Source organism: Meles meles, chromosome 4 (genome assembly GCF_922984935.1).
Source record: "Meles meles chromosome 4, mMelMel3.1 paternal haplotype, whole genome shotgun sequence".
Lineage (NCBI taxonomy): Eukaryota > Metazoa > Chordata > Mammalia > Carnivora > Mustelidae > Meles > Meles meles.
This window is the reverse complement of record NC_060069.1, coordinates 53668108-53687470: the sequence shown is the minus strand read 5'-3', so window position 1 is coordinate 53687470 and position 19363 is coordinate 53668108. Positions and strand designations below refer to the sequence as shown.

The 19363-nt window shown below is 42.9% G+C and overlaps 1 protein-coding gene across 6 annotated transcripts in view; it reads right to left on the bottom strand.

Moving 5' to 3' along the window:
• IGF2BP2 (insulin like growth factor 2 mRNA binding protein 2) overlaps positions 1 to 8836 on the bottom strand; it is a 160548-nt gene extending 151712 nt beyond the window's left edge. For 2 of the 6 annotated variants that reach the window (XM_046002615.1, XM_046002618.1), the window contains exons 1-2: positions 8478 to 8833; positions 6828 to 6888 (exon numbers count right to left, since the gene is read on the bottom strand). In XM_046002615.1, coding sequence (XP_045858571.1) covers positions 6828 to 6888; positions 8478 to 8655 — 239 coding nt within the window. In that variant the 5' untranslated portion in view covers positions 8656 to 8833. Of the gene's footprint in view, positions 1 to 6827; positions 6889 to 8477 lie in introns of all 6 variants that reach the window. The other 4 variants (XM_046002617.1, XM_046002613.1, XM_046002614.1 and 1 more) reach the window with 4 other exon arrangements.
• Positions 8837 to 19363: the final 10527 nt, after the last annotated feature.

Sequence of the window (19363 nt, the reverse complement as noted above, 5' to 3'; positions counted from 1 at the left end):
AGCCTTACAATGATTTTGACTGACTTCTTTAACTTAAAAAAGAGGGGGGAAAAGTCTTAGCATGCTAGACTGAGGTTCAGAAGACCTGGGCTCTAGCCACAGCTTCACTATTTAATAGCCATGCGGCCTTAGGCAAATTATTAAATCTCTCTGAAACTAAGTTTCCTCATCAGAAAAAAAAAAAAAGGGAGGAAATTACTTGTCCTATCTTCTTCACATAATTATTATTTGGAATAAATGAAACAATGTGTTGAAGGGGCTGGGACATCATCCGTACTATATGAATATATGATGCAGGCACATAAAAATAGATGTATCTCCCTAAGAGAACGCTACTAGCATTATTTACACATCAACACGTGGAATCATGAAACCACCTTTCTGATTACATTTAAAACAAAAATTAAAAATCCAAGCTTCCCCCTGAGGCATATTCTCACACACTGGCACATATTAATTATATCAAAATGAGAAAAGCTGAAAATATTCTCATTGCGATGGTCCCAAAATATTTTTCTGGTCATTAGGTACAACATTTCTTATAACACACATAAATACCAAAAAGTCTAAAACATGCATCAAAGAACTCTTAATTTTCATTCATTGGACTCATTAAAACACCTATTTTATGAAATATTCTTTATAGTACACAGAATGGGAAAATTCTAAGGAATGGTCACATTTTAAGAATCAAGTATAGAATAGATAAATAACAAGGAAATCCAGGAATAAATGAACAAAATATATCTCAAAAATGCAAGCCTATTATGCAGTGAGAAAGAGAGGCTTGGGAAGGAGACATATATCTATTCAATGATGGGCACTGGGTTAGCTTTGAGATCTGATGGCCTGCTATTAATGTAAAAGCATCCATTTTCTCTGGTCTACTTAATCTTTACTTCAATATGCCCTCAAACTCTAAACCAAATTAAAGAAAGAATTATCATATCCACCCTTGTCTTTGGAAGCCAAAGCAACAGAATCTGAATTTTTCTATAAAGTAAAATAATTTTTCTTCACTATTTTATGGAAAGACCAAAGTACATGATCAAGACAGGAAAAGAAAAACCTTAAAAATAATGCTCTGAGCACTCTACAATTTTGCTGCCCGAAATAGAACCCATACAGTCCATGCCACCAAATGAAAATTACAAGTTTGTAAGCATGAAGTCAAATTATAAAGTAAAAGATTTTTTAAAATATTTTAATGATGATAAATGGGAGGAAAGACAGTTATCTTTACTGGTAGGTGTTTGTTGTTTATTTGTTATTAAGTTTTCTTCAATGATAGTGTTCTGAATGACTACCCAAACTGATTAGACTTGAATTTCAGTGTAAAAAGGATAAACCTTGACTAATAAATCACTTGGGCATGTTTTGTTAAACAGAACCATCCCATACTTCAAATTAAGAAGTTAATCATAACTTTTGAGAGATTATGCTTTTGACTAAAAGTTTCAGAAAACTGGTTTAACAAACTGGCTTAGCCAAGCCACACCACTCTCTTCTTCAACACCAAAAAGAATGTAAAGACAATTTGGTGGCATGTAAGTGGAATTTTAAAAAATATATTTTGAAACTTTTTTAAGAGTCTCCGAAGAAACCAGTTCAATATCTATGTTTCTAATGAAATTGATTCTGTCAGAGTACTTCTGTTGTGCAAAATAATATACTGTCTTCCACAGTATATTATTTCTAAATGAAAATGCATATTCAAATCTTGAATTTTCTAACATTTATAAAAATGGCTTATCCATTATCAGAGCCTTCACAGAATCACTGAGCTAACTCTATGAGTGAGAGGGGCTATCCAAGCAAAAGGAAGAGAGTAGACTGTGCATTGCATCGTCCTCCCAGCAGCACACTTAGGGCAGAAGCCACTATAGGTGCCTGAGCCCTGGCTTCCAAAAGGTTAACCACCTACAAGGGTTACATATCACTCAAAGCAAATACTGAGCCCCTTTGTCACAAGGTTCAAACATCTAGCAATTTTCATTTGCCGTGTCAGATTCTAAAATCCAGAGCGAATGTTGCTCAATTAAAGATTTCCTCCTCTTCCCTCTCGATACCATCTGTCTGAAAATACTGTCCCCCACAAAGCACACATGCACACAGACACCCATGTGCACACACCCCACTGAATCACAGAGATGACACACTTAGCTCAAATAATATCCTCTCACAACTCCGACCAATTGCTCATCTACTTTTGAGAATTTCATTAGAAGACTTGGAAGAGTGATTCAGCAATAGACAGCAAATATTTAGAAAGTTGAGAAGTATCAGATATGTGTAAAATGTTCCTGTAGAAATCTGATTTTCATTGTTTTGACTTTTAATAAATGTGCCCAAGTTACTATCCTCTTCTGTACTTTCAACCTCATTTACACTCCCACAGCTGAAAACCTGCAGCAACCTCCACAAAAACATCTACTCAAAATAGTTAGATGTAAATTTTGATAAATGATTAGTTCGAAGTCATCTAATCTCCTTTCAAAAATTTTTCTTAAAGAAAATATATTATATCACCATGTATAAAAGCTATTGTACAAATACTACTAATCTTCTCTCATATAATCTCAGGTTAAAAGAACAAAACACAAAACTCTGAGACCATCCCTTACTGGTCATCTTATATCCAGCCATAATTACAAGGAAACATTATTTTAAAAAAACACCATTTGACGAATGTATTAAACATCACCAAACCTCCTTTTAGAATTAGTGGGGAGATGTAGTCATTTAGTACTTTTATAAATTGCTACAATACAAATTTAAAACTGAGATGAATTTGACCAATTGGAAATCAAGCAGCACATAAAAAGTATTTTGATTTGCAGATTTCAATGGTTTTTAAAATTTAGCTAAATGATATAAAACATCAAATGGCCAGTCTTTTAATATTTGTAAGCTAGAACTTTTAATCTACATTATCACCTAAATTATCAACTAGTTTTTTTCTTTATTGCTTCTATTTCAATTCTAATTCTTATCTCTTAAAGGTCACAAAAATGTGAAATTCTTTATGGCATTGCCTAGAAACATGAAAAAATTATTAGCTTTTTCAAAAATGGGAAACTAAATGTCCAACTCAAAGTCAAATCATAAGTTACCTTACACTGACATATATTTTATATTAATATATGTTATATCCACCCATGTAATCTGTATAATTAAATTTGGGATTAATTTTTAATTCAACAAATTCTTTAAATAGAAGGTTATTGTATGATTTTAACCTAAAAAAGTCTTTTCTGTTGCTACAAAATTAAAAATTGATGCAGCAAAAGCTTTTGTTGCAGGGAGGGCTTGAGGTTGGGTGATTTTTTTTTCTTTTTGGTATTTAATTCAACTATACACAATGTAGTACATACAAGCAAAATACAATTGAGATACTGTTTTCTTTAACATTCCTATAGGAGACCGAATTCATTTGCATTGGATAGAACACAATTACTGATTTTTAACTCATGAAAGACAAATTCATAGCTTTTTCCTACACTACCACATAGTATTCACACCATCTCAGTGAAAGCATGTCTAGCAACACTTGGTTACTTCCTAGCAGTGGGCAGAAATTACATTTTTCAAAGTTTTGTTTCTCACAGAATCATTCAAGTTTAGTTACAAAGCACATTCAGGTTAACGTATGTCTTAGCCCAAAACAATTTGTGTGACATGCGCTTGTGTGTGCATGTGTGTAGGTACATATGCAGATATCTGTATATGTTTTTAAACTAAACTCTCCTCGACATCAAAAATGAAATTTCTCTCAAGGAAGTTTCCACAACTTTTAACAGAATTTTAATGACTTTTTTTTTTAAAGACCCCATTTATTTATCTGACAGGCAGAGATCACAAGTAAGCAGAGAAGCAGGCAGAGAGAGAGGAGGAAGCAGGCTCCCTGCCAAGCAGAGAGCCCCATGCGGGGCTCCATCGATCCCAGGACCCTGGGATCATGACCTGAGCCAAAGGCAGAGGCTTAACTCACTGAGCCACCCAGGCACCCCAACTTTTAACAGAATTTTAAAGTCACTACCAGGTTCTTCCTCTTTGAGCAATCTTTGATTTATATATAGCACCAAGAAATATGAATAGAGAAAAACAATCCAAAGATTTATATTCAACAAAGCTTGAAACCAACTTAGCAAGTAAGAAAAATAGATGGTTTGTCTATGGTTTGCATTATAATAATTTGCATCTAATAAGAATGAAACACATGTGGCAAAAAAGAAAAAGAGTTTTCTGCTTCTGATGACCCTGAGAAAATAATGGTTATCTAGTCTGTCTGCTAAAATAGCACATGTAAAATGATGCTAGAAGGATATTTAACAAAAGACCCAATTGGCAAGCAAATGGCACACCAATAATTTCATGACTTAAGATAAAAACATCTCCTCCCAAAGTATCATTAGCTTAAAAAAATCTATTTGAAATGCAGATACTAAAGTTAATTCTTGCAAACAGAAAGAAATCAGAACAATATAAAGAAAATGAGCACTCAATTGTTGAATGATTTTTTTAAGGGAGCAAGCAATGAGGATGAATTGTTTTCTTCACATTTTCACTTCAACTAACACAGAAACCACATATAGAACTGACTTAACGCTGACAAATCTACTTCTAACTTGTGAGATTTCATGGAAATGCAACAAAGGAACACCAAAATGGTCACCATATAACATAAAAGCTTTGGTTTCAGATGTCACAGTACCCTGCTTTTTGAAAGCCAGCACTGTGATAGTGCCCTGTACATGAGAACATACAGCTGCTTCATCCCAGGGTCTGAGCTCAGTACACAACGCCAGTCATTAGCCATCTCTCCCTTAGCCTGCAGTACAAGCAACTAATTCCTGCATTTTAAACCAATAAAGGAAAGGGAAAAAAAGAGTAAAACCATCCAATCAGAAATGATGCAACCCTCTACAGCAGCAGCTTATGCATACATTTGGTATGTCAGACGTCTTCAGTGTAGTGAATCATACACAGCGCATTTAATCTACCTCCTAGGTATTTCACATCGCCCACATGTTCAAAGAAATCATGTACTCATAGGACTATGTAAGTCCTAGTTCGCTCTCTATTTAATTAATACTAAAAAATTGGGAATGCTTTTAATTCTGAACTCTTACATAAACACAGCAAAATTACTTAAATGATACTCTGGCTAATAGCAAATAACCTCTTCATTTTGAAAGAAAAAGTTTAGAAGAAGTTTATTTGTGAGAAGGCTCAGGATAAGTCAATAACTTCAGATGCATTAGTATTTCACTTACATTGCAACATGAAATAATGTACTTTGCAACATGAAATGAGACACCAACTAAACAAAATTAAAATTCAAGTGATTTTTATTAATTATAACCCAAAAAAAGGGCTCAAAACAGCTATACAGCCCATAGAATCAGGCATTTATAGAATAATAGCCCATCAAATGTTATAGGTAGTTCTTTCAAGCCTTGCTCAATATATTTATCAAATTTTCAAGTGTTGTAAAAATGAGTAATTTAAACTTACAGTAAGTACTTAATATATCAGAAAGTTTCAACTTGAATTTCTCAGGCAAAAAAAAAAATTATAGAAAAATTTACAAATTAAAGCACTTAACTGAAAAACCAGTTACATATTACATCTGTTCCTAGAGAGAAGAGCTAGCTTAATATTACACATGAAGCTGCAAATCATAACTTTTGCCTTTTTCTAAAGTCAGTAGCTTTGTGACACCTCACAAAATCATTTGCAAACAAAAGATACTCTGTTGCTTAGTTAAAATAAAAGTATCTGAAAAGACGCCCACAGTTTTTAAAACCTCTTTAACAAAACATCTAAGTATTTATAAAATTAGTCAGTTTGTTTTAAAATTTATTCAATCCTGGTAAAAATCAAGTTAGTGGTTACACTGTTGAGTATCACAAATTGTAAAGGTGGTAAATCAAAGACTTCACTTAGAGTTTTCAATCCAGTTACTTAATGACTAATGGTGAAGAAATGTATGTGAATGGGATATAAACTAAGTTACGACACATGGGAGAAAAAAATCTAGAATGAGTAATAAAGGGCCCCGATTTAAAGTCCACAATAAACTTTAAACAAAGATGTTCTCCCTCATTCTCTCCTCACAGATATTTCTCACGTAGGCAAATCACTGTGGAGAAATCCAACTTCCACAAAGCTCTTTACTCCTTCATTAACAACCGTGCACTTAAATATAACCTATAGATTTCACAAAGATTCTTGTTCAGCCTCAAACATATCTTAAAAGCAACAACAACAAAATGCTCAGAAGCAATAGTCAATAGTCTCACTGACTAAAAAAGTCTGGCTTTTTAACTGCCATCCAATCCAAACAACCTTCTTTAGAGTGCTATGCAAAATATTGACCCCTTACTGAATTATTTTATTATTCAACGTTAAGCTATCTTAAAAAAAAACTAATTAATCGCGAAGTTTAGATAAGCAATTTAGCTGACAAAGTAAATATTTACTCTTAACATCTCACAGGAAGTCTTGACAAGCATTTGTTGCCACTGTGCTGGGGGTAGGGGTGGGAGGCAAGTTTTGATAAACAAGTTTAACGGTCCCAGCGAATTTCACACAGCTAGGGTTCGCCACCCCTCACCCCCAATAAGGCACCAGATATTTTCCAAGCACAGTCAACACCTTATATAATGAAAGTAAAAAGTGTAACTTTCTAAACTGTGTTATCTCCACTACAAAACAAACAAAAGCCCCCTTTTTAACTATAAAAGCACATTTTTAAAAACGGAGTGTATTTTTGTATTTTTACGTAAGCCATATCACAAAATAACTAAGTAAAAGATATTTACCTGAGCTTTTTAGAGACTGAGTAATCAACTTCCATGATTTTCCCATGCAATTCCACTTTACCTTTAAAACAGAAATTAAAGCACTCAGAACCTTCCTTAGATAAAAACGGCGGGGGTCTAGGAGGGGCACGCACGGAACTCCACGCTCGGGCTCCGCCTTCGGGCGCCCTCCAGGGGTCTCCTACCCGGCCAGAGCTGGGCAAACTTGGTTCCCAGTGGGAAGCAAGGTGGGCGCCCCTAGTCTTGGGACGAGGTGGGAAAGGCGCGAGCCGGGATCCGACCCCAGGTATAGCTGTGGGTGGCATTACCGGAAAAACAAATTTAATAAAGAGCGGCGCCAATTTGAAAGGATGAGCTCATTTGAAACTCAAGCTGCAGGGCTGGCGCGGCCCCGCTCCTCTCCCGGCCCCCACTTCTCCATACCGCTAACCCGGGCCCCGAAGGCTCCGCTGCGCTCCCCTCCCTGCCCTCTCCACCCGGTGGCCCCGAGAAGACGCACCGACCCCCTCCTCCTGCCCCCCCACCACCACCCGGGGGGCCGCTTGCGAGAGTCCAGTCCCGGCCGGCTCCTGGGTGTCACCTTGGCCTCGCTGCCGCCCCGCCCCCACCCCGCTCGCCAGTGGGGAAGGGGCTCCCGCTGGGCTGGGGTTTGGGGGGCGCAGGCTCCCGGCCCGGGGGCGAGCGCGGCTCCGAGCGGTGCGTGTGCGAGAGGGAGAGTTGGTGAGTGCGCGCGCGCGCGAGTGTGTGTGTGTGTCGCTCTCCGTCTCCCGTCTGGGCTCCAGCGCTCTCGCGGGCCCCCCGGTCGCCTCTTTCCCGGTTCTCAGCCCGGGCCCCCACCGAGTTGAGACAGGGCACCTCGTAAAAAGGTGCTTCTGGCCGAGCGGGAGGCGGGGGGACAGACGGCGGAAAGCCCCCAGCCCCGAGTTCTTCTCAATAAAATCGGACAAAAAATTCAGAGAAAAATAGGAGCGCTTGAGAGACGAGCGAGAGGGGACTGAGGTTCGGGAGAGGACCGGGAGAGATGTGCCGTCGCGCAGGGGCTGGGGTTGGGGAAGCCCCGAAACCTCGGAGGGGATCATCAGGGTGGCGCCGAGGGGGTGCCGAAAGTGGGGGACCGCGAGGCGAGGTGGGGAGGGGGGCTTGAAAGGAGAGTGCGGCTCAGGGGACGCCAGAGGGCGAGAGGTCCCGGGCACGAGGCACGGAAAAGGGTAAGGTCCGGTCAAGGGAGAAAGAGATGCAGGATTTGGAGGGGGTCCCTGACAAAGGGGGTGACGGGAAGGTCAGGGAAGAGAGGGGACGGGGGCTCTCTGAAGATGGGGGTGGGGAAACTCTGGAGAGCAGCTCGGGGAGCCAGGGGGAGGAAGGGTGCCCCCAGAGAGCGAGCGAGCCCCGGGCACCCTCGGAACGGTCGGGGGTCGCCCCAGGGCTGCGGCTGGGAGGGCAGGGGGAGTCCGGAGTGGTGGGGGGAGGGGAGCGGGCCGTCCCGGGATCCGGCCGGCCGCGAGAGTTGAGGGTCTGGTGCGTGGAAGTGAGCGTGCGGGCGCGGGAGCCCCCGCCGGGCGCCGCCCGCAGGGCTCGGCCTCCCTCCGGGCGCCGTCCCGGCCTGAGCTGGGCGAGGCGGGGGGAGGGGGGGTAGCGACGACTGCTTACCCGAGAGGGTCTCGATGGCGCGGATGGCCCAGTTCTGGTCGGGGTAGTCCACGAAGGCGTAGCCGGACTTGAGCAGGACCTGTCCCGCCAGGGGCAGCTTCCTGTCCCCGAAGAGCTGCCGGAGGTCGTCGGCGGTGACGGCGGGGCTCAGGTTCCCGATGTAAAGCTTGTTCATCATCCGTCTCTTCCCCGAGAGCCCGCGGCTCCCCCGGCCCGGTACCCGGCGCTCCTCGCCTCCTCCGCTGCCCTCGTCTCTCCTCCTCCTCCTCCGCCCCCCCTCCCCGCCCTCCGCCCGCCCGCCACCCACCCCCACCCTCAGCCTGGCTCCCCCCACCGCGGCCGGCCCGGCCCGCCCGGGGGCAGAGGCGGAGGCGGGGACTCGGCGCGGCTGCCTCCTCGGGGCAGAGTCCCGGGCCGGGCGGCGGCGCGCGGACAAAGCGCTCTCTCTGCCTCCCTCTCTCTCCCTCTCAAGGCGGTGGCGGGAGGAGGAGCAGCGGCGGGCGGCGGCAGCGCACCCCGCGTGTGTCTGTGTGAGAGTTTGTACGGGCGTGTGCGCAGCCGAGAGTGAGCGAGCGAGCGCCCCCTCCCCGCCCCGCGCCGCCGAGCCCCTCGCCCCCCGCACGGCTACCCGGGCTTCTGCCTCCCGCCGGGCGGGCGGAAGCGGGTCGCCGCCCGGGGCTGGGGCTCCCGGGCGCCAGAAGCCCGGGCGGGCGCGGCGCGGAGGCCAGGCGTGCGGCGGGGCGGGGAAGGCGCGCCCCGGGCGCGGGTGGGAGTGCGCGAGGGGGCGCGGGGGAGCGGCCGCGAGCCGCAGGCGTGGGAGGGAGAGGGGCGGTGGGAGAGCGGGGAGAGGGGTGTGCGCAAGGTGGACCGGATGTGAGAGTGCGGCTGCCCGGGCCCGCGGGAAGGTGTGTCTCGGAGGTGAGAGGCGAGGGCAGGCTGGGAGGCAACTTTCGCGGCGAGTTGGCCGCGTCTGGCGCCCTGCGCGGTCCCGGGCGGAGCGCTCCCTCAGAGACCCGCTCCCCGCCCGGCTCTCCGGGGCGACCCGGCGGCGCGTGTGGTCGAGGGATCGCGGACAGGAGTCGGGACGCCTGGGGCCCGGGACTGGCCGGGCCCTCGCGGACTGCGCACCCCGGGGAAGTTGCCGCTGGCTTTGGGCCTCAGTTTCCCGGCCCGCTGGGGGGAGACGGAAGGCCAGAGCGGAGTCACGTCCCCGCCGCCCGCACCCCATGCGCCCGGAACCCCGCGGCGGGCGGCAGCCTGACGTTGGCAGCTGCTCTCTATTCTGGGAAGTGCCGAGGGCTTCCCGAGCGGCCGCTGCGAAGCCAGGTGGCGGGTGGGGAGGCCAGCGGGGAGGGGGCAGGGGCTGCGGCCGGGAGGACCGACGCTCGGTGCCGGGCTGCGAGGCCGGGTTTGATCCCAGAGCTGGCGTGGTGGGAGGCGAGGGTGGCTGGAAGCGGAGGCGCTCGGGCTGTGTAGGAGTTCCCCGAGCATTGGGAAGGGCCCGGGGAGGAAAGAGGTCCTTCCAAGCGGAGGAAACAACGTGACCGACGGAAGAGGCAGGGTTGGGATGATAGCAGCCCGAACCGAGGGGCTAGAGAAGGAGCCAGAAGGGCTGGAGGCTGTTGGGAGTTCCGGGGCCCGGCTGGAAGTCTGGTGGTTAGAGCCCAGCCAGGAAATGAAATTACACAGGGCAAGAAAAAAAAAAAATTGGCAGGATTCAGAGGTGAACAAGGGGCAGAAGATTCCAAGATCTGGACTTCTGGGGGGCCTTAGCGGTGGTGATGGTTTGACCTGAGGAATAACAGTTCTTGAGGACACTGGTGATCTCTTGGTGAAGAGGAAACAGGTTCAGATCTCCTGGCTGGGTCGTGAAGTACTGTCTTTCCTAAACGTTCCTGTTGACAAAGAGGGTGGAGGGAGCGCGGCTTGTTTAAAAATAAATAAATAAGCTTGTTTCCAGGCCCCTTTGCAGACTGAGTCCGAGAGCCTGGATTTTATATAGTCCTTAAGTGCTCCCAGGTGATTCTTGTTTGGAACGCACTGGCAGGTGGAAGGCCCATAGGCATAGGACCCAAACCTTCCTCCTTTCTGTCCCCAGCTGTGTGGCTTGGGATAAAACAACCAATCCTTGCAGGGCTGTTGTGAAGTCTCTATGAAAGGGAACTCAGTAGTTTGTAGAGACACAGTGCTCGCACACATAATGCTCTTCTTAGGAACTAAGGAGCTTTAAAATACTTTCTTTGGCAGAGGGAGGGCTCCTTAAATAATTAGTTGTCCGCAGGAAAAATAATGTATAACTAGATGTTGCAGTTATTTGAATTCTGGCCGTGGTCTCAAATATTCACATAGTTCCTCTCTCTAAAAAACGATTGGATTGCACTGCTCCTGGAGTTGGGAATGGACTTTGCCATTATTTCCCAAACTGATAGGCAAACTCGGTATGGATGTTTCCCTACCAAAATGTACTGGAGAACCACAAATGAAAACTAGTGTATGTGTGTATAAACCTCAGCAAACCCAGAGGTAATGATCTTCAGACTGTTTACACAAATACCCCTAATTAGTATAGTCACCTTTGTATTATAGGACAGTGTTTGCTCATTTTATCTCCAATAATCCAAATTTGCACCTTCTGAAAGAGAAATGAGAGTGGCAGGGGTATTGGTCTCATTCTTCTCTAAAAGTAAAAAGTAAAGCTGTTTTTTGTCTGATATTTTCAGGCATATCAATTCCTTGGTCGTACTGCAAAACCACAAACATTTTAGCATGGATTCTCTAGTGGGCAGCAAGCATCTAAAGATTCTTGGCCAAGGTGTCTTCTAGTGAACTTTTTGCCATGTCTTACCTGGTCACTTTCAAATTTTTTTCTGAGAAATAACTGCTCTTTGCTGCAGTGGTGTCTTCTATTCTGCCACGGGTCTGTAAACCATGGTGCTGCAGAAGTCTTCAAATAGTGTCGTGGGGGACAGTTACCACCGTTCCTCTGATTTGTAGCCCCCACGGCTCCTTACCTTTGAATGCAGAGTTGCTTTCTCAAATGAGAGAGAAGGGGACAGCCTCCAAATGCAAAACCAGAAATCCAGAGGTCATTGCCCCTGCCTGACAAAACTTTATTTTCTGCCTGTTTTCTCCTGAGTTCCCCTAATTCATCCCCTCCCAGAGTTGAAATGGAAATAGATCTGACTGAACTTAAGCCTACTAAGCTAAGATTTTATGAATGTTTAACTGAGGTCAGAAATTTGGAGACATTTTTCTATTAGGCATATTAACCTTTTCCTCAAGAACATTAAAGACAGTACAGATCCTCATGGTTTCTCAGTGATTCCTTTGGGCAGGATCCACAGTAGGGTAGCTGGGACAAGTTTTCTTAAGGTTACTTTGCAGATAGGAAAACTAAGGTCCAGGAAAGTAGAACTTCTTCCTGGTCATACAGAGCTTGAAACGTGACTGGCAACATAGTCTAGCTAAACAAAGAGCCTATGAAGAAGTATTAGGGCTTCAATTTGGACTGTCTTCCTTTCTTTCCTTCTTTTTTAAGTAATCTCTACACCCAACATAGGGCTCAAACTTACAACTCCAAGATCAAGAGTCACATGCTTTTCCAACCAAGCCAACCTGGTGCTCCTTGGACTTCCATGACCAAAATATTTTTGTCCAGGGACAGAACACCTTCTGATAGCATCACTTTGGCTGCCTTAACTCTTTGAATTTATAAAACCATGGTGAAAATGTTTCTGCTCAACTAATGAGGGTGGTCTGTATGGCCAGTGGTGCTAGGTAATACAAGGATTTGGGAGGGAAAATGAGGCCTATTTGCTGGAAGGCTGGGGGTAAAAATGTAGTTGGAGCCAAATCAGTGTTTTTGGTGTCAGCTTACTAAATGGGGATGATTTGGTGGTAGTAGAGTAACCTTTACATACCTTTTCTTGTAGCAGCAGAAAATTTGTCTGACCTTAGTTGAATTAATTCACCTCTCTGAACTTCAGATTTCTCATTTGTAAAATAATCTCACTTACTACCTCAACATAAACTCCGGCTTCTCTGTATTTTTTATATTTTTCCAAATACTAGGCTCTCAGAGCTCTACTTCTTTGCACATACTCTCCTTTTCCTGGAAATTGTTCCCCTGGTAAATTGCCTCCTCCTATAACTTGACCCCAGTATGCACACACAGCTTCATACTGATAAAAAGTATCTTTTCTAGTGGTGATTTCCATGATTTTGTGAATATCCTAAAAACCACTGAAGTGTGCATTTTAAGCAGGTGAATTTTTGGTATGTGAATTAAATGTCAATTTTCAAAAATTACATGAAGGGAAAAAAAAGCCTCTGTGGTGAATTTCAGGAGAAATGAGATTTTGTTTTTTTTTCATTCTTTGGTCAAGTAGCAAACCTTTCATGTAATAGAAGCTCGGGTAATAATTGTTGCATAAGCAATTACTACCTGAGATTTGCTCTACAGATTAAATGAAGATGTATGAGATGGTACCTGTCTTGCATGATCCTTGACAGGTGGGAGGAGGAAATGTTCACTTTTCTCCCCTCATTGAATCCATTCATTTATTCATGGCATTACACAACGTTAGGCACTGAGGATACAGAAATGGATAAACATTGTCCTGCTCCCAAAGACTTTATGATCAGTAGGGGAGACCGATGTATAAACGCATTATGGTATGCCTTTAGAGGTGCCATAATAGACTTTGGACACATAGAGGAAAGACCATCTCATTCATCAGTTCAGTTCAGGAGAGGATCATCATGGAAGAGCTGATATCAGGAATGGGTTTTGAAAGATAAGCAGGGATATGCTAGGATAGGAGAAGGAGTGAAGGAAATGCATGCTAGGCAGAAGGAGTAACAATTGCAAAGGCACAGAAACATAAGAAAGCATCTGCTCCACATCTAAAATCAAAATCAAATGTTGATTCAGAACTAAGTTTGAGAAAAAGAGAAAAGAGAAAATAATGCCCCCTACCAAAAAATAACAACAAAAAGTTTTGCAGAACCAAAGATATGGATCTTCAGATTGAAGAGTTTATTGAAGGCACAGCATCAAAAGTCAAGAGCAGGGGCCCCCTGCCTGGCTCAGTCAGTAGGGCATGCAATTCTTAATCTTGGAGTCCTGAGTTTGAGTCCCACATTGGGCATACAGTTGACTTGGGGGGGGGGGGGGGGAGACATGCATAGATTCAGATATGTCCCCATTGGGGGGAAGCTGGAGGATAAAGACCAGCAAAACCATGGAAGAGGAAAATAGGAGATTTGGGAACATGGAATCCAACCCAGGAGATTGTGAATAGAAGATCTACAATGCTACCAGTGCAGGTTTCCAAAGAGCAACCAGCACAGATTGGAACAAGAAGATAGATGGATAAGAAAGAGAAGACTTTAAGGGGAAAAAAATGGAACTTCTATATGAATGCATAGTAATTATTTCTGATCAGATGCCAGGCATGTTGGAGCATTTGGAAAAAAACATAGATATATGGAAAACTAGGTGATGGAAAAAGAAATCATTAACTCTAGGAAAAATACATGGTCATACAAGAAAGAAGCAGTGGTCATAGGCTCAATAGTGAAAATATTTGTATAGCCATAATGTAAACATTGATATATTATCCAAACTTTATAAAGAGAACTTACAAATTAGAGAAAGACAGCTGTTAGAAAAATCGGAAGGAATACGAATGCACTAATTCACAGAAGATGAAACAAATGGACAGTAAGCTGAGCTCATGAGTGATTGAGGGAATTAAAACCATTCACAAACATTAACTTGGCAAAAATTATAAAATTCTGAGTACAGGGATTGATGAAGGTGTATAGCATCAGAAACAGACATCCATTGCCAGCAAGAGTGTACACTGGTACAATTCCTCTAAAGAACAATTTGTCAGTATCTAGTGAAACTGGCGATCTAGGGTCTTAGCACTCCCTGGCAATCTCTCCCATTCTCCTAGATGGCCTTTACTTATCATCTCACCTCTCTTCACATCCTCTAATCTCCAATTGCTTCTCACTCACCCTAGCTCTCAATCACATTGCTTTCTTTTTCACTGAGAAAATAGAAACAATGAGAAGAACACTTCAACAAATTCTATCAAACCCTCATATCATCTATGCCCATAGACCCAGATTTCTCTTCTATTACGACGACCATGCATGATTCAAAAAAAGAGGGGAAAACTGATGAATCCAGAGAAAATGAATAAACATGCACACCCTTTGACCTAACGAAATTCTACGTGTGTACAAGCATATGCAAGGTTCATTATCACACTAGGATAGTGAAAAACTGGAACCCAGTTCCATCATCAAGAAAATGGATTTTTAGGAGCACCTGTGTGACTCAGTGGGTTAAGTGTCTGACTCTTAGTTCTGGCTCAGGTCATGATATCAGGGTCGTGGGATGCAGCCCTACATCAGGCTTTGTGCTCAGAGAGGAGTCTGCTTGAGATCCTCTCCCTCTCCCTCCCCCCATCTCTCCCCGTGCTCAAGCACATGTGCCCTCTCTAATAAATAAAATCTAAAAAAAAAACACACACACGGATTTTTAAAATTGTGGTATAGTCAAAAATTGAATATTATGCATCAGGTCAAAGAATATGCATGTCATTCATTTCTTCTGGAATCAATTTTTTCCTGTCTTCTCAATGAAATCAATGATTGGCTACTTGTATCAATGTTAAATAAATGTTAAAAAGAATTTTTAAAATTTCTTTTATTCTAGACATTTCCTTAGTCTTTTGTTTTTCATGACATTGACATGAAAAACAATTTTCACATTTTTTTATTGATTAAAAAAAAGTTATTTGGAATGCCCTTCAATTTGGGTTTGTTTGATGTCTCCTTTCAGCATTCATATCATGCTGAATGAAAAGTTATATTGTAGGAAGGAGTATTTATTATAAATCACTTATAAAGTTTGAAAATGTGGAAAATCCATTGCTGATACGAACATATTTATATGGTATAAATGTATAAAAGCATGTATTGGAAAGACAAACTTCAAATTTGGGATGATTACCTGTGCGAGGGGAAAACAGAATAGCAGATGGAAAGGCACACAGTTTCTGTTATAACTGGTTTTTGGTTCTGTTTTTAAAGCTGGATGGTAGGTAAATGGATTGTTCTTTTTTACCTCTTTAGTAGTATATTTTTTATTTCTTTATCTGGTAGGGAATGATTCTCAAGCCAGATTAAGCATCATAACCACCAGAAAAATGTTAAAAATACAGATCCCCAAGACCCATTACTAAAAGTCCTAAACCAAAAATTTCAGAGCTGAGCCCAGGAATCTATGTTTTTTAAAAACTAAAAATTGTTTTATACATATGGGAAATTATATTTGTGTGTTTATATATACACATGTAAATTTATAAATGTATATAACATGTATATAGCATATATAACATATATATGTAATGTTGGACTTCTAAGAGGGTTGTGTGAATAGTACAAAGAAGTCCTATATACCATTTACCCAGATCCCCAAATATTAACATCTTTTTTTTTTTTTAAAGATTTATTTATTTGACAGATAGAGATCACAAGTAGGCAGAGAGGCAGGCAGAGAGAGAGGAGGAAGCAGGCTCCCAGCCAAGCAGAGAGCCCGATGCGGGGCTCGATCCCAGCACCCCGGGACCATGACCCGAGCCGAAGGCAGAGGCCTTAACCCGCTGAGCCACCCAGGCGCCCCAAATATTAACATCTTATCACATTTGTTTTAACCTTTTCTCTATTCAAAGAGTAGCATAAACTGCGGGCAGAATGTCCCCTTATACCTAAAAACTACTAAAAAAAGTAGTTTACATCTACTTTTAAAAAAACAGCAGTCTTGGGCACCTGGGGTGTCTCAGTCTGTTAAGCATTTGCCTTTAGCTCAGGTCATGATCTCAGGGTCCTGGGGATCAAGCCCCGTGTCGGTCTCTTGCTCAGCTTCTCCTTCTCCCTCTGGCAATCTCCCTGCTCATGCTGTCTGTCTCTCTCTCTCTCTCTCTCAAATAAATAAAATCTTTAAAAAAAAAAAACTGCCCTTTAAAAAAGAAAAGAGTAATATTTATATAACCCCACTATAATTGTCAAAACCAGGAAATAAACAAGACTACTATCTATAAACCTTAAACAGATTTCACCAAATATGTCAACAACTTTAGAGCAAGAGAAAATCCCAAATCATCTGTTGCATTTCACTATTTTGTCTATTTCTTTTATTCTAGACATTTCCTTAGTCTTTTGTTTTTCATAACATTGACATTATTGATTTAAAAAAAAAGTTATGTGGAATGCGCTTCAATTTGCGTTTGTTTGATGTCTCCTTGTGATTAGATGATTAGATTATAGATTTTCTTGCAGGAACACCGTAGCAGTGATACTGTACCTGGTGTCAATAGGCATATGATGCTGATTTGTCCCATTACTAACTTTGGTGATACAAATTTTGCTCATTTACTAAAAGTGGTGTGTATGCCAGGTTTCTCTGTTATAAAGTTACTAAGTATCTCTTAGGGAGATGCTTTGAAATGGTAGATACTCTATTATTCCTCAAAAGTTCAACCACTAGTTTTAGTATCAATTGTTGATTCTTGCCTAGACTAATGGTTGCCAAATGGTGATTCTAATTCCATCATTCCTTTTGTATTAGTTGGCTTTCTACTGAAAGGAAGAGCTTTCCCCTTTCCCCCATTAAATCTATCAGTGTGGATGCATATGTTATTCAAGCTGTTATAAACTTTTACTACCATTAAGTATTTTTCTGCTCAGATTGTCCCACTTTTAGCCAATAAGAGCCCCTTCAGGCTCATGTGAACTTCTGGCATTGTTCCTAGTTTGCACTTTCTCTGCCTCAGTCCTTTAATCAGTCATTTACCTAGGGTGCCCTGGTGCTTCTTTAATAGAGAACAGTATTTAGAAACAAACATCTGCATGCTAGATATGCTCATTGCTGCTGGGATATTGTTGATTCTAGACCCTCTCAACCAAAAAGGCTAGGAGATAGATTACGTGGATACACACACGTGCAGATTTATTCCTGTCTATATTTGCCAGTATATTACTACATTAAAAATCACCGGAGGGTGGGGGTTGGGGGGAGAGGTGGCTGGGTGTCTCAGTGGGTTAAGCCTCTGCCTTCAGCTCAGGCCATGATCCCCGGGGTCCTGGGATTGAGCCCCACATAGGGCTCCCTGCTCAGCAGGGAGCCTGCTTCCCCCCACCCCCTGCCTGCCTCTCTGTCTACTTGAGATCTCTGTCAAATAAGTAAATAAAATCTTAAAAAAAAAAAAAAATCACCAGGGGTGCCTGGGTGGCTCCATTGGTTAAGCATCTGCCTTCAGCTCAGGCCATGATCTTGGGGTCCTGGGATCGAGCCCCATGTTGGGTTTCCTGTTCAGCGAGGAGTCTGCTTCTCCCTCTGCCCCACCCTGTCTCATGTGCTATCTCTCTCTCAAATAAATAAATAAAAATCTTTTTTAAAAATCACAAGTTCATACCAATACTTCTGATTCCAGTGAAACACTATAGGAGTCATTTTCTTTTCCGTCCCACTTTTCCTATTTTTAACTCAACAGTGAGAAACCCGGTTCCCATTATCCACAATATATTTACTTATTTGCCCAGTCCCAGAATGCACAGAATTGCTAATCCATGCTTCTGTGGGAAAAAAGAGGTGGCTATTAACTGGGCTCCTGTTATCTAATATTAGTTTAGAGGTTTTTTTTGTTAAGCCCGAGAGTATAGGGCCCAATTACAGTGTTCAGAAGTTACTTGTGTTTTATTTCCCCTTCAGTGTTATTTTATTCACTTGAAATTTGATTGGTTCATTTGTTTTGTACATTTTAGTCTCCCCCACACTTGTTAATTTTTTTCTCTTTTTGTTATTGTTTTGAGTATTTTTTTAATGTTTTTTTTTTAATTTATTTAACAAAGAGAGACAGAGAGGTCACAAATAGGCAGAGAGGCAGACAAAGAGAGGGGGAAGCAGGCTCCCCACTGAGCAGAGAGCCCGATGCGGGGCTTGATCCCAGGATCCCAAGACCATGATCTGAGCCGAAGGCAGAAGTTTAACCCACTGAGCCACCCAGGTGCCCCTGTTTTGAGTATTTAAGACATTAACATGATTCCAAAACACAGAAGATATAGTCAGATGATTTTCACCCCTTTTTCATTCCTTCTATTCTATCCAACCCATTCCCACCTAACCCCGGAGAGTAACCAGTCTTTTATTTTTAAGTTTTTGGTTTTTTTTTTTAATTCCAGTTACTTAACATACAGTGTTATATTAGTTTCAGGTGTACAATATAGTGATTCCACATTCCATATGTTACCAGTGCTCATCACAGCAAGTGTGCTCCTTAATCCCCATCACCTATTTAACCCATCCCCTCCCAACCTCTCCTCTGGTAACCATTAAATTATTTTCTATAGTTAAGAATCTGTTTCTTGCGGGGCGCCTGGGTGGCTCAGTGGGTTAAGCCGCTGCCTTCGGCTCAGGTCATGATCTCAGGGTCCTGGGATCGAGTCCCACATCGGGCTCTCTGCTCAGAAGGGAGCCTGCTTCCCTCTCTCTCTCTCTCTGCCTGCCTCTCTGCCTACTTGTGATCTCTCTCTGTCAAATAAATAAATAAAATCTTTTTTAAAAAAAATAAAGAATCTGTTTCTTGGGGAGCCTGGGTGGCTCTGTCAGTTAAGCATATACCTTCAGCTCAGGTCATGATCCCAGGGTCCTGGGATTGAGCCCTGTATCTGGCTCCCTGCTCAGCAGGGAGTCTCCTTCTGCCCTACCCACCTCCATGCTCCTGCGCGCTCTCTCTCCCTCCCCCTCTCAAATAACTAAATAAAATAATTTTTAAAAATAGTCTGTTTCCTGAGAGTAACCAGTCTTA